Below are 15,000 nucleotides of genomic sequence, written 5' to 3'. Positions count from 1 at the left end.
CACACATACAACAAACCGAGAAAATGCTAGTTCAAGTATTTCATGAAAAATTTGATAGTTTGAAGATATACGGTGATTTCGGTCCCCTAGGGGAGGTTCATTGTACCACCTCGGTGCCAGAACAGAAAAGAGTCTTGTTGAATACTTACCTCTTACCCTGAGAGAAGGTTGGACCAGTCGAGCATTCGAGCGGCGCGAGGTACAGTGTGAGGAGCAACAAGAGCTTTGAGGTAAGACGGAGCTGGTCCATGTTTGGCTTTGTAGGCAAGCAGCATCAGTGATTTGTATCTGATGCGTGCAGTGTGGTGGTATGTGAGATCTTAGGCAGGTTGCAAACAAGTCGTGCATCTGCATTTTGGATCATTTGCACAGGACGAATTGCGTTCATGAATACGAGTTGAATTCACGTTCGCGGGAATCGCAACACAGCAGCTCCAGTGCAACCGTCTTGGGTTCTGTACTGTGCTTTCACATTACCAGAATCTCTTGTATCAGAGAAAGTATTTGTTTGTCCCACCACCACTTGTCTTGTTATGGGTGGAGAAGGGAATAAGCAGGACCAAATGATAGCATCTTAATATAATACGTAACTTGTGATGAAGTGAACACAAACAGCCACGCTGTCTTCCTCTGTCCCTGTTCTGTTCTGTATTATATGTTCAATGTTTTTCCTACAAAGCTTTTTTTTTTTTTCTATTCTCAAAGCATTTGACACTTAACAGAGACCGAACCACTAAAAGGTTGTGTTTTAACGTCAACACTTTAACACAACTCCGTGGTGGTCATAAACAGTGGAAAGGGAAGTGGAAACTTAACCTGAATGTGACCTAACAATGATTTAATTTTACTGAAAGGAATTTTCACAAGATGTTTTACCTCACAGAAACAGCACACTTTATTTTAGTTTTCCGCTCACGGACGCACACTTCCACAATCCAAGAGCACACGAGCGTTTCCCTTCAGAGCCCTTAAAGAGGATCACTACCACATTTTCCATCATAAGTCAATTAATCCGTTCATTTACATTTTTATACAAATCAAATCAAAGCCATGGTAGAGCGGTGTGCCGTTGTGATCGTGTTGATGTACTGCTTTAATTGTGCCTACGCTCACACACTGATTTGCTTAAATTGAATTCTTTTTATCCCACGCCTGCTGTTAAAACACAGAACACATAGAGTTCCTTCCAGCAGTCCTGAGGGCTCGGCTCTGTGTGCATTCTTTTTTTTATTTCTCCAAACCTAACATGCCTGACTCAATTCCTGAGCTAACAATAAAGTCTATTAAGTGTCTGATGGGGATTATAACTTTTACTCTGCTATCCATTGTCAGCTTACTGGAAGAGACTGCTTTGAAAATAGTTGCTCCTTTCTAAATATGTTTTTCACAGCTAAAAGGCATAAGCTAGCATTCATTCATTCATTTTCTACCGCTTATCCAAACATCTCGGGTCACGGGGAGCCTGTGCCTATCTCAGGCGACAACGGGCATCGAGACAGGATACACCCTGGACGGAGTGCCAACCCATCGCAGGGCACACACACACTCTCATTCACTCACACACTACGGACAATTTTACAGAGATGCCAATCAACCTACCATGCATGTCTTTGGACCGGGGGAGGAAACCGGAGTACCCGGAGGAAACCCCCGAGGCCCGGGGAGAACATGCAAACTCCACACACACAAGGCGGAGGCTAGAATCGAACCCCGATCCTGGAGGTCTGAGGCGAACGTCATAAGCTAGCAAAAATGGTTAATTGTGTGCAATTTATCCATTCATCCATTTGCTGCAGAGGGTCACAAATCCAGTGGGGGCTTAAATGGTTAAGGTTCTGGGTTGCTGATTGAAAGATCGGGGCTCAAGCCCCAGCATTGCCAAGCTGCCACAGCAAGGCCCTTGATCCTTTCTGCTCCAGCAACACTGCATCATGGCTGACCCTGTTCTCTGACTCCAACCTCCAAAGTCGAGAAACACAAAAAAAGTCATTCACTGTGTTGTAATGTATATGTGAGAAAATAGAGCCTTCTTTCTAAGGTTACTGGAGTCTTATTCCAGGGGGCTCAGGAGACATTTAGGATGGGGTCGAAAAACCATCAAAGGGAATAATTACACACATTCGTGCCCATTTACAGACCATTTAGAGATGATGCATGTCTATAGACTAGAAGAAGACACTGGTGAAACCTGTACAAAACCCCTTAGGGATGCAGGAATCTATCTGCCCAAATCACTACTAAGACATGCTTGGTGTCTGACAAGCTTCTTTAGATTTTCCCTGCAGAAACCAAAACCTAATGTCACTATCAACTGATACAGTAGAAGTCTATCCCAACACAACACAAACAAATCTTTGCTGGTACCAAATACTTGGAAATGCGTTTCTGATCTGCCGATCCTGAGTTACCACTGCAATGCATTAAAGCATTGTTGTTGATGCCAGATGGCTGGTGTGAGTATTTTAGAAACAGTTGATCTCCTGAGAGGTTCACGAACAACAGTCTCTAGGGTTGATGCAGAATGGGAAGAAAAAAAAAAACTTCAGTCAGCTGAAGTTCGGTGGGCAGAATAAGATGCCCGGGAGCTGATCGGAGAAGATGAAGAAGCTGGTGAAAAGGGTATAGTAACTCATATAAGTTCCCGTTACAACCATGGCCAGTAGAAAAGCACCACATAGTGCATTGATCTGAGGCTACAGTAGGCACAGTGTCAAAGGGTCGAAGCAAATGTTTTAATTTACAGATTTTGTGAAGTTTGCATTACTATCTCAAATGAGGTTGAGGATGGGGTTGAGGATGGGGTTGAGAATAGGGTTGAGAATGGAGGAGAAGTGGCAGTCTTGTGGATAAGTTGTTGGATTATAGATCAGGAGTTTGTGCGTTTGAATCCCTGGTCCACCAGACTGTCTCTTTTCATCATGCCGATTGTGGTCATGATCCTTCTGTAATATAAAATGACAAAGTTCTAAATATCAATAAGATCTAACCACACAGTAGTTTGTTTTTAAAGGTGATACGCTATCGCCTACATTTCAGGCCTACTTACTGTTCACTCATAAAAGGTTGATTTAAGGTGTCAGTTCTTTCATTTTTATTTTTATACACGTCTGCCAATAGACATCGTCACAAAGCAGCCTCAAAGGAATCCAGATATGGATTTAGATCCCTAATGAGCAAGCCAGGGGCAAAACCGAAAAGAAAAACTCCTTGAGATGACATGAGGGGGAGAAAAAAAAAAGCCTTGAGAGAAACCAGACTCAAAAGGGATCCCATTGTCTTTGCAGTAATCTGGAGATCAGATGTTTAACTGTGCACTTAAAACATAATTTATTACTAATTGGCTGTTGAAATTAGGAATCTGGGACTCTGCTTGGATATATGAAGATAGAGATTGCTTCATTAGGACTAATTACTTCTAATCCAATAAAATCTTCACAGAAAGGCTGAGTTAGGTCTGTAGACTGATCCCTTACAAAACCCGCCTTTGTGGGATAATGATACATGATTTGTTAACCAATTGGGTCCATGCTGTGCTGTGCGTCCAGCAGCAAAATACATTCTAAATTACCCAAAAAGACTCCACAGATTTTTTTACCATTGACTAAAAGGAATAAAATAACGAGGGAGATCTTGATTAGGGAACAATTGTCCATTTCAGCAGTGAATATATTCAGCTAAAATAAATAAATAAATAAATAAATAAATAAATAAATAAATAAATAAATAAATAAATAGTATTATAAGCGGGTTGAATACTTTAGATTAAGGTAATGCTTTTGTAGCCTAGAGTGTAAAGGATGATTTCTACAGTTTCATTTTCTATATTTAATTCTTTATTTGAATCACCTTCCAGGATTGTTCTTATGTTTTATAAAAACAAAATGTTTTATGTTTTGTGATTTTAAAAAAATGTAATCGTAAATGAAAATATATATCGGTTAATTGGGATCAGAGGTGGGGTCTCCGTCGTTTGAGAAATGCTTCAGAAAACTGCATCAGGCCACCAAACAAAACATAAACAAAACTAACGTGTAGCCAATGAGCAGAAAGGGGCGGGTCTTGTCAATATGGGCGGAGAGAGTGTTCAGTGCGCATGTGTGACATTAGCAGAAAGCGGATTTAACATTGACATGGAGGATAAAAACAAAGAAAGAAAGCAAAGAAAGGCTTACGATAAGGCAATAAGTAGGACTCGTGTTAATAAAGGATCAGCTTTCCAGCGCTGGAGAGAACTGAACGTCTTCCGCGTGAAAAGGAGATAAACCTTTCACGGTACAACACACAGTACTACAAAAACACATTTGTATTACCACAGTATTACTCATTGTGTTCATTTATTGATAAAAATATCCCCTCGGTCAGCTGCCCCAACAGGTTCCACCATAATACTTGTCTGGGTTATACTTGGGTTATACATGTCTGGTGTATGTGTGGGGCGGAGCTATCAAAAGGGGGGGTGGGACCCATTTGGGTTAGGGGCGTGTTTGTTTTGGTGAATGTTAACATTGGCTTTCAAGCAACAGAGACCCCACCTTTAAGTGATTCTCTCAAAATGTATTTTGTATATATTCACCTCTGACCTCAATGAGCAAGGAGTTTACTCCTGTTGAACCAGAGATTTTTTGTTTTGTTTAGTTTTGTTCTTTTCTTTCTTTCTTTTTTTTTTTTTTTGCAGAAATTTTGTATAAACTCAAGATTAAAATTATGCATGAAAAATGTGAAAGCACAGTACAGAACCCAAGACAACCTGTAGGTCGATCATCACTTTCTGAAATGTTTCCACCAGCTCCAAACTTTTACCACTTAAGTTATTCTACTTTGGTATTTTCTTCTTGCATATAGTCAGTTACAGAAGTTTGTACACCATCAGGAAAGAAACGAAAAATTAGAATTTATTTCAAAAATCCATTTCCCGTTTTGCTGTATTGTTTAGTCTTATTTATTTATTTATTTATTTATTTATTTATTTATTTATTTATTTATTATGTAATGAAACATATTGTCAACAGTCTGAAAACAGCTTGTACATACATGAGAATATTATTCTCAAAACTCTTCACTCGTTCTCCACCCATTGCTTTCAAACCCGCCTCCAACCTTTTTCATATTTTCTAGACGGCTTTTTAACCTTTTATTCAATTCTCCTTGACATCTTTATTTTATACTCTGCAAGAATGTTGGCTTAACTATTTTTTCTTGCGATTCTTTTTTTTTTTTTGCATCCTTATCTTTTTGATTTCTTTCTTGTTGCAACCTACATGGAAATGTAAGTTTCTTGGACTTGAACTTTTTTGCATGGAAATCGTAAAATAAAGCGCGTTCATTGTTTTGTTTCCCGATATTTCGCATTTAAGTGTAATATATTTCTACGTATTTGTCTTATACGATTGAGTGTGTGTTTAGTATGGACTACTCTGAGACAGTAGTGTGAGGAGGGGAAAAGAAAAAAAACAACAAAAAAAAACACAATTTTGCCTTCACGTTTTTTTTTCAGTATGCTTTAGCGGTGCTGCTGTTTCTGTGTCCCCTATGGGGAGGATGATTGAGGATCTTCTAGTACAACTTGTATGGGCCAGCAGAGATGAAATACACACACATTCTCAAAGAGAGAGCGAGTGAGAGAGAGAGCGAGTGTGTGTGAGAGAGAGAGAAAGAGAGAGAGAGAGAGAGAGAGAGATTTGACCTTTGAAATGACATTTCAATAAACTCTAAACATAATGTATTACTTTACTCTTTGTGTTTATGTTCACATATACATGTTTTGTCTCGATTTTTCGTATGTGTCTACTTGTGTCTAAACATCTGCATGTGCTTAAGCGCATGTCCGCTTAACTATGAGCACCTGCTGTGATTCCGACTGACAGGCTGCTCGTGATCTCATAAAGTACTCGCGGTGATGGGCTCCGTCCCACATCTCATTAAAGCCGTGTCTCCTGTGAGACTCATCTTCCTCGTTCACTCCACAGCTCATTGATCACCTCTCTGCAATCAATGCCAATTAAAGTGCACAGGAACTCTTTAATAGTACAGCGAGGGGCTGCAAACTGGGCCGTCTTGACCTTCAGTGACCTTGGAACGACTGCCTGGGATGAAAAGCTGGCATATGCGAGCTATGAGAAGACAATGTCTGGTCCAGCAGGTTTCTGACTCGTGCAGCAAGTAACAGTGTCCCGTTTTAATCATTTGATGAAGTAAGGAATGTAAAAGAATGAACAAAGAGTCTTGAAATGTTTTGCGTCGACAACAGCACTACTGTGAGAAAAAAAAAATTAAATCTCTGAATTAATGATATCTTGGTGTTTGTATAGTAACACATTACTCAAGGACAATGTGGGATACATAAAATCTTAATAAGCTTTGTATTTGATGTGAAGTGACATTGCCAAGTTGGTGTGTGCGTGTGTGTGTGTGTGTAAGTGTGTGTATGTGTGTGTGTGTGTGTTATGCCAGCTGTGTTAGTACATTACGGCGGCTGACGTGGATGAAGTGCTGATGTGGAATGTCATAAAACAAAACAAAATCCCAAAATTACCACAAAGAGTCTATAAGGCATTATATCGCCTCATGAACGTCATGTCACCATGTGAACAGACAATGTTATAAAACAAACAAACAATCAAGTTATAATGTTTATATGGTAACACTTTACTAAAGGATAATGTGTACTTCATAGCGATCTTCATGACACTTTATTTGGTGTCATGTTGACATAACACCTAAGTTAAGCGACATAGATTTTTCTTGGTATAAGACTGCACTATGTTAGACTTTGATCATTTTAATGGTATATGTGGATGTGGAATATCACACAACAACAAAAAATCTCTTTTCGGCTTATATCCATTGCCACGAAGAGCTTATGAAGATGTTATGTAGCCGTATGAACATTATTAGCATATTTCGTACACACGAATGGAAAACTGTATCTTGAAACACTGAAGGATTTTTGTTTTAGAAATGTGGTGATGTTAATAGCTATTGAGTCCTTGGTGTGTGTGTGTGTGTGTGTGTGTGTGTGTGTGTGTGTGTGTGTGTGTGTGTGTGTGTGTGTGTGTGTGTATCTGTGTGCAAGTAATATGTAGGCAGTGAAGCACGATTACTAGGATTTTGCACATGACTGCTTCAGTCCTTCCTGTGATTTGGTCACACTTTCATATCCAAAGCAAACTCTGGACCTCATGGCAGAAATTATCTCCATCACGCCATCTTCCTTTTTCTCAAACCACTGCTTTTACTGCTGACATTCACACCATCAGCGTCCATCCAGCACACACCCGGCCCATTTCTTCCCCTTCATTAGCCTCATGCTAACTAGTCATTCACTCAGTAATGACTCAAGGTGTGTGTCTGTGTGTGCGTATTATGGGATATGAAGCAATGACATTATTATGACTTTGAGCCACTGGGATATTTCTTTATTAATCACGGTTGAATCTCTTCTCGCTATATTTGAAGTTGTGGATCGGATCCTGATTGTCTTTTTGTCTTCTTCACCCTTACGTAGAGGGGTTTAATAGAGAAAGACAAGCAGGCTGTCGAGGCAGTATTTCTGGTCCACGTATTCAGAAGTTATTGGGTGATTATCATTTAAAAACAATTTAATTATTATTATTATTTTTTTTTTCTAGATGTAATAACAGGACACAGTGTGCAGTCGTAGCCGGACCTGATGCATTCCCAGACCCCTGCCCAGGAACCTACAAGTACTTGGAAGTTCAGTACGAGTGTGTACCATACAGTAAGTATAACCTTTTGTCTTGCTGGACACACATACAGTACACATACACACACTTAAATAAAGAACACGTCAAAACGTCTGCAAATTGTGCATAATCGTGTCTAAAATGAAAATGAAGATTATTTTGCTCAATGCTGAAATCGCAATTTGTTTTATTGCAAGTTTTAATTCTACTTTTTTCAAATATCATACATAAGTCTATATCTTTTTACCAGGACCTTTAAAAAAAGTTCAAACTTTCACATAGACATTTAGTATGAATTGAGGATATGTTTAATATGCTACAGTCTATTAAAGATAACACCATCTTTGAAGCTTATGAACATATTCGTAACATGTAATAAGCATTCATAAGATAGTATGTGCATTGTTAATACACATTCTTTAATCATATCACTTCAGTCATTTATAAAAATGCGGTAAACTTTATAACAGTATATATTTTTTATGTAATGAATAGTTAACATCATGAATTAAAAGTAGTGCTCATAACAGATTATAACACCACTACCAAACACTTATAAACTAAGGGTGTAATCTCTTCAGTATTGATGTGTTATAAACACTTCTTTTAATTCTTTAAGTGAACAGTTTATGCATTGTAAACATTACTATACACCTCGATGCCTTTTCATGAATAATTATAACAATGTGATTAAGGTTTTATGAATGCATTATAGCAGGTAATAAATGTATTCCTATGCTATTATACATTTAGTCTTCATACAGTCTTAATGATAGCATTTGCATACATGGCACCTTCATAAACCTTTTGGAACAAGTGACCTAAACCTGGATAAATATTTATAATGCTTATTACAATATGTGTCAGCTGACATAATGGTTGCTTTTTTCATTTTATATCATTCTTTATTACATCAAGTGAACTGATTGTTAGGATAATTTCCATATTGATTTGTCGGTTGTTATGAACAGCTTTTGAAGTTTTTATTCAGCCTTATAAACATATGTAAAGTGGTACCATATAAATAGTATTGAAAATCAATTTGTAAAAACTTTCATTTAAAAAAAAACAACATTAAAAGTAAGGTACATTTTAAAAATGAGTGTCAGCTGACATAACCTGGCATACCATATACTGTAGTGACATAGACTTTACTTGGCATACAGTAAGGTTTAGTTATGACACTTCCCATGCTGCCTTGAATAAAAAGTTAATAACAATTGACTTTGTTTTTATGTGATCTGTCAGACACTAGAACCAACCCTAACTCACCATGAGTTATGTTCATTTACATTGTTATAAGCAGCTTATAAACAGTTATGAACATTTACTTTTTAAGTAATTAGTTATAAATTAAGTGACTTATTTTGCTTAAGTAAAGCATCAACATCATTATTAAGCCCTTCCTACTAACAAACACACACACACACACACTCACACTCACACACACACACACACACACACACACACACACACACACACACTCACACTCACACACACACACACACACACACACACACACACACACACACACACACACACACACACACACACACACACACACAATATTCTAAAACAAAGCTCTTAAGTAGGTTTTCTCTTGGTTTATTTCAAACCTCATATTTCATAAGATAAAATTATCTCCCAAGAATTCAAACCCATAAATTCTCATTTTGTAGTTTCTGTTTTGTCTGTGTGTGGACTATGCATGTGTGTGTGTGTGTGTGTGTGTGTGTGTGTGTGTGTGTGTGTGTGTGTGTGTGTGTGTGTGTGTGTACAGCCCCCTAAGCGGATCTATATGATAAAGTAGCTAAGTGCTATAGTGTGTCAAAATGACTAAGTTGCCAGATCTGGAAGGATAGTGCGCTTGGCTGTGATAGATTTTCCATAATGTTATCTTCAGGGACCAGGTGAGAGGATTTTATTTCTCTGTCTGGAACAACCAATCACAAAACACTACACTGCACCACCTACTAGCTTTAATACAAAAAACATACTGAAAATTCTGAAGCGAGGGATCGTGTACAGTGTGTAATCAGATCTCAAGCGCTCCGACTACCGTGACTGTGAGATGCTGCGTCACATGTATTTAGTTTTCCTTTTTTTTAATTTAACTATTTTATTTATTCCCATGATACAGGTCATGCTGATGTGGCAATGATGTCGGTGATAGACCGAACTGGTTTTTGAGCATTTGATGATCTGATGTACTCCTGGGAGTTAAAACAAACAAACAAACAAACAAATAAATAAATAACTAAATAAATATGAAGTGAGCAGCAGTTGCTACAGTATGATTACTTAAATAAACACTCATTGCAACCATGCTGAGTAGAAAAGCAACACTTTCTTATAAAGGGGTTTCTAATTAAGTGGTCGGTATAATTAACAATCAGTCAGTAATGGAATAGAACCGTTTCCTGTCCTCGGCTATTATTTACCGTGTCCTTGAATATATAAAGGATGTAAACTTTAAGTGCTCGATTCCTCCCATCGGCATGGAATTAATTAATAAATCGATCAGTTAAGACGCCACGTACACAAAAGAGTTTCTAGCCGTGAATCCCCACAGAGACACCAGTTGCTAAAGTGTCCTTGTGTTTCAAACTGTCTTTCCAAATCAGTACAGAGACAGCGAGGAGCGATCAGGGAAGGAAGGACGGCCGGGCGGTATAACGGATACTCGAGACAGACAGGTGGAACGCTTGAGAGATGGAGAGACAGACATGTTTTGTTTCAGGAGATAATTAAGTCGCAGGTGGTCTCTGGCAAAGGGGAGGGGCTTGACGTTGTGGTAATTAGTGTCTGGAAATTGGAATTTTTTTTAGAAGTCGTATATGATGGCAGTGAGTAATAAGGAGTGCAGTCATCCGGCGCAAGCAGCAAGAAGAAACTCAACTTGGTGACAAGTCCGTTCCTTGTTTTTTGCTCTCTATCTTCCTGTCAGTGTGTCAGATGGAAAGGTGCTATGCTAGAAAAAAAAAATCACAAGATTCCGCAACCATCAAAGACTCTGATATATGAGGAATTTGAAGGATGGTAGGTGGGCATTGCTTTATTTCTCTTCTTTTTTATCTCTTCTTTCCTGGTAGGAGCCGAGACCAAAGCAACAGCTGGTGGCTGGTGTGTGTTATGTATCAAAAAAAAAAAAAAAAAGTTATGAAGTACAAAGTGCTAGGTTCTTATACTGGCTTATGACTTATATACCATGATTATATTATAAATGAACATCTTGTTATTTCAAGATATTATCTCATTTTTTGTGACTTATAGATTTTTTTTTTAGTATTGAGTACATATACTAAAAGATTGTTAAATTTGAAATAAAAATGAGATCTGTTGAAATATTGTGCAGATAAAAATGAGACAATGATGAGATAACAAGATAATTACATTTTAGTAATCACATATAGTACTGAATATCTAAATGATATCATAATGTCTTCAAAGTGGGGACACGGTGTCATGGTCGTTATCACCATTGGGTTTGGGGGTTCAAATCCCACCACCACCATAAGTGAACTGAAAATGGATGGATGGATAGATTGATGAATCAGAATAACGAGATAATTAAAATCATAGTACCTGTTAACTTAGACCCAGACAGTTACTAAATTGTCCATAATTTTGTAAATGTCCACAAATATGCGTCCAATCATCAAGCAAAACCAAACAAACATTCAAAATAGAAAAAAAACCAAAAAATAAATGATAAAATAATATATAAACATGTATATAATAAATAAAAAATAATAAATCATATTTGTAAACTATAAAATAAAAATGTAAATAATATTACCATGATTTAATATTCATCACGTTTTTCCTATCAGCAGTCAAGAAGAGATTTATGATTTCTTTTAATTTGTACATTTTCTAAATCATTTATTTATTTATTTATTTATTTATTTATTTATTTATTTATTTATTTATTTATTAATTATTTTAGGATTGTTTTGTAAATCAAACGTCATTTAACTTCTAGTCAATTTTGTTTTGTTGAAATTTTGATTAAAAAATGAACTTAAATCAGAGTAGCATTCAATTAAAAAAAATCAACCAAACAAAGAATTTAATTCTATCACTTTATCAGGTTGGCCTCAGGGTGTGAAAACTTTTGCACACGGCAGCAAGCAAATAATGTGAAATGGAACAGTCTGGAAAGCTGCGAAATGTTGATGATTATCTAATGTTATCTTAAAATCTCACAAATAATTCAAGGAATTACACACACACACATGCACACACACACACACACACACACACACACACGCACACACACACACACACACACACACACACACACACACACACACACACCTAGAAGCCATGTTACTAATAATAAACTAATAAACTAATGTTCTATCCAGGCAACCCAATAGGTTCTGAGCTACACACACACACACACACACACACACACACACACACACACACACACACACACACACACAGAGACCATTTGTGCAGGTGTGTGTGCATGTGTGTCACCCAGTTGTGAGCATTATTTTTATAGTGACCAGGTGACCACAGCGCAGTGGGCTCGACCGCACCGTCGCTGTGATTTATGCCGTAGAACATCGGCTTTACGATGACTTATTACACTGACTGTGAGTTTTGTGACCTTGACTCCGACTGAGCCAGTATGGCCTCCCTCTCGTCCCTGCGGTTTTCCAAAGCCGGCTGTCTGCAACTGCGCTTAGACCAGGGGGTCAGGACACATCCAGCCCACTCATTTTCACACCATGACCCAACACACACACACACACACACACACACACACACACACACACACACACACACACACATACACAGACACACACACACACACACACACACACACACACACACACACACACACACACACACACACACATGCAATTAGAGACATGTGTTTGGAAATATGCTGACTTCTACTAATTAATTCTGAAAGGCTTTGTCTGAAGCACCGCTAATTAACGCTAACTGTGAATTTGGGGGAGCCCGCTTTTGTTTTCTAGTTTGTGCAGCCTCAAAGAGCAAACACTGCAAAATGAGGAAGAAAGAAGAAAGAGAGAGAGAGAGAGAGAGAGAGAGAGAGAGAGAGAATGTAGCCGCGTTGTAGCGCGGGACCCTCGGCCTGTTTTGTATGCCGCAGGTTGACGTGATTAGTCTTTGATTTCCATTTAGCCGCAACGGCCATGCTCTGCTGCCTGGGTGAAATAAGCGCTGTCCTGCCTCTATTATGGCTTCTGCCTCTGTGTGTGTGTGTGTGTGTGTGTGTGTGTGTGTGGGTTGTCCTGCAGGGAGAGGGACGGAGTCAGTGGGCTGCACAGCATTAACCAGTTTTATGAGCGGGACACGGGAAGCCATGATTGTTTTGGCAGATTCTACTGCACCTGCTGCTTTCCACTTTTTCTCCATCTCTCCATCTCTCTCTCTCTCTCTCTCTCTCTCTCTCTCTCTCTCTCTCTCTCTCTCGCTCTCTCTCTCTCTCTGTCTGTCTGTTTTTCTATTTTTCTAATTCTGTCTCTTCCCCCCAACCTCCCTCTCTCTATCCCTGTATCTTTATTTCTCATCTTTCTCTTTTGTCCTCCTGCTCTTTCTTTTTTTTCTGCTAATTCTCTTTCTCACTTGTACTCCTTCCTTTTGCTTCCTTTTTCAGCTTTTAGATGTTCCTGCCATCTCTCCCTGTCTACCCTTTCCCACCGCTCCCCCCTTCCTACTCTTGTTCTCTTTCCTTTTCCCCACACTTTCACTTTTATCTATCTTCTGGTATCCTTCTTTGACTTTTTTTTTTTCATTTTTATTATCTTACTCTCTCTCTCTCTCTCTCTCTCTCTCTCTCTCTCTCTCTCTCTCTCTCTCTCTCTCTCTCTCTCTCTCTCTCTCTCTCTCTCTCCCTTTCTCTCTCTCTGTCCCGTCACACTTGTTGTTGTCCTTTACCGAACAGCACCCGTGCTCCGCCTGTGACCGTGCACTCCTTGTTACCACGACGACCTGCCACTCACAACCCGTGCTCGTTAATCGTATCCAATCAGAGAAGGTCCAGGAAGTGATGCGGTGGATGTGGTGATCAGGGTTAATGTGATAGTGAGTGTGTGCAGCTGTGTGTGCTGATCAGACAGGAGCAGAACCGGGGCTTGGCGGCGTTCGTCGTGGTCAGGTGTCGCTCATGTGGAGGTGATTTCAGGGACGAGTCGCAAAATAAATCTCGTTTAGAAAGCAGCCATGACGATTTTTCCAGCCAGGATTTGTTTGTGAGATTTGCTTTTACACAATTAATAAAAAGTTATTTAATTAATTAATAAATAATAATAATAATAATAATAATAATAATAATAATAATAATAATAATAATAATAATAATGTAGAAGGTCACACTCTTAGTTTCTTCTATAATTGAACGATGGTGCAAAAATGAACGAATGCAAACGACTGACGATTCCAAAAGTTCCGAATGTTCCTGAGCGACACACCAAGCGATTACAGCGTCCATGTCCGTGTGGCGGCCATCTTGTGTATGAACCCAGGTTAAAATGCACCTGCGATAGACGCCACGCTGCGGCGTCTGAGCCGCGTTATTAGACGATTTGGAGCGCACCGTCCTGTTTCGCACTTTCGTCGTCCTTTAGTCGATTGCGGCTCTCTGTGATCTTTGCCTTTTCCTTTTACTGAGTTTTGTACAAGTCCTTGAAGCTGAAGCATGAGCACGCTTAGGAACGCTGCATTCGACTTACCTCAGAAGTGCCAACGCTTTTGATTCCTGTGCTTTCAAGCTGCAAAGCGGAGAAATAAATGAGCTTGATGTTAGTCGATGTTTGTCTTTGGTTTGCGACAAGCTAGTCAGTTATCTGTGATGAGTGATGGACATTAATCTCCTCACATCACTGAAGTCGTTTCCCTAGATGGAGATTTATACTGGGGACATGTTTTAGGTCAGAGGTTGAAGACTTTGATCTTTTTCATCTCCATTTTTCTTTTGCCTTCTGTTTGCCTCTTCTCATCTTTCCTCTTTTTCTTCCAACACTCTTACTTCTCTCTCTCTCTTTCTCTCTCTCGATCTCTCTCTCTCTCTCTCTCTCTCAATATCTCTCTCTCTCTCTATATATATATATATATATATATATATCTCTCTCTCTCTAAATATCTCTCTCTCTCTCTCTCTCTCTCTCTCTCAATCTCTCTCTCTCTCTCTCTCAATATCTCCTCCTCCCTCTCTTCTCTCCCCTCCTCGTCTCCTCTCTCATCTCGTTCCTCTCGCTATCCTCTCATACTCTTTCTCTCTCTCTGTGTTACTCATCCCCCCTCTCTCTCTCGA

At 39.0% G+C, this 15,000-nt stretch overlaps 1 protein-coding gene across 28 annotated transcripts in view; it reads left to right on the top strand.

Annotated features, from left to right (window-relative positions):
- LOC113635441 (adhesion G protein-coupled receptor L3) overlaps nucleotides 1–15,000 on the top strand; it is a 280,133-nt gene that overhangs the window by 149,754 nt on the left and 115,379 nt on the right. For all 28 annotated transcript variants that reach the window (XM_047816308.1, XM_047816329.1, XM_047816330.1 and 25 more), the window contains one exon: nucleotides 7,629–7,738. In XM_047816308.1, the coding sequence (XP_047672264.1) occupies nucleotides 7,629–7,738 (110 nt within the window). The remainder of the gene's footprint in view (nucleotides 1–7,628; nucleotides 7,739–15,000) is intronic.

The sequence above is a fragment of the Tachysurus fulvidraco genome, chromosome 7 (genome assembly GCF_022655615.1).
Source record: "Tachysurus fulvidraco isolate hzauxx_2018 chromosome 7, HZAU_PFXX_2.0, whole genome shotgun sequence".
NCBI classification, from domain to species: Eukaryota; Metazoa; Chordata; class Actinopteri; order Siluriformes; family Bagridae; genus Tachysurus; species Tachysurus fulvidraco.
The sequence above is the reverse complement of the archived record's forward strand: the minus strand, read 5'-3'. Positions and strand labels throughout refer to the sequence as shown.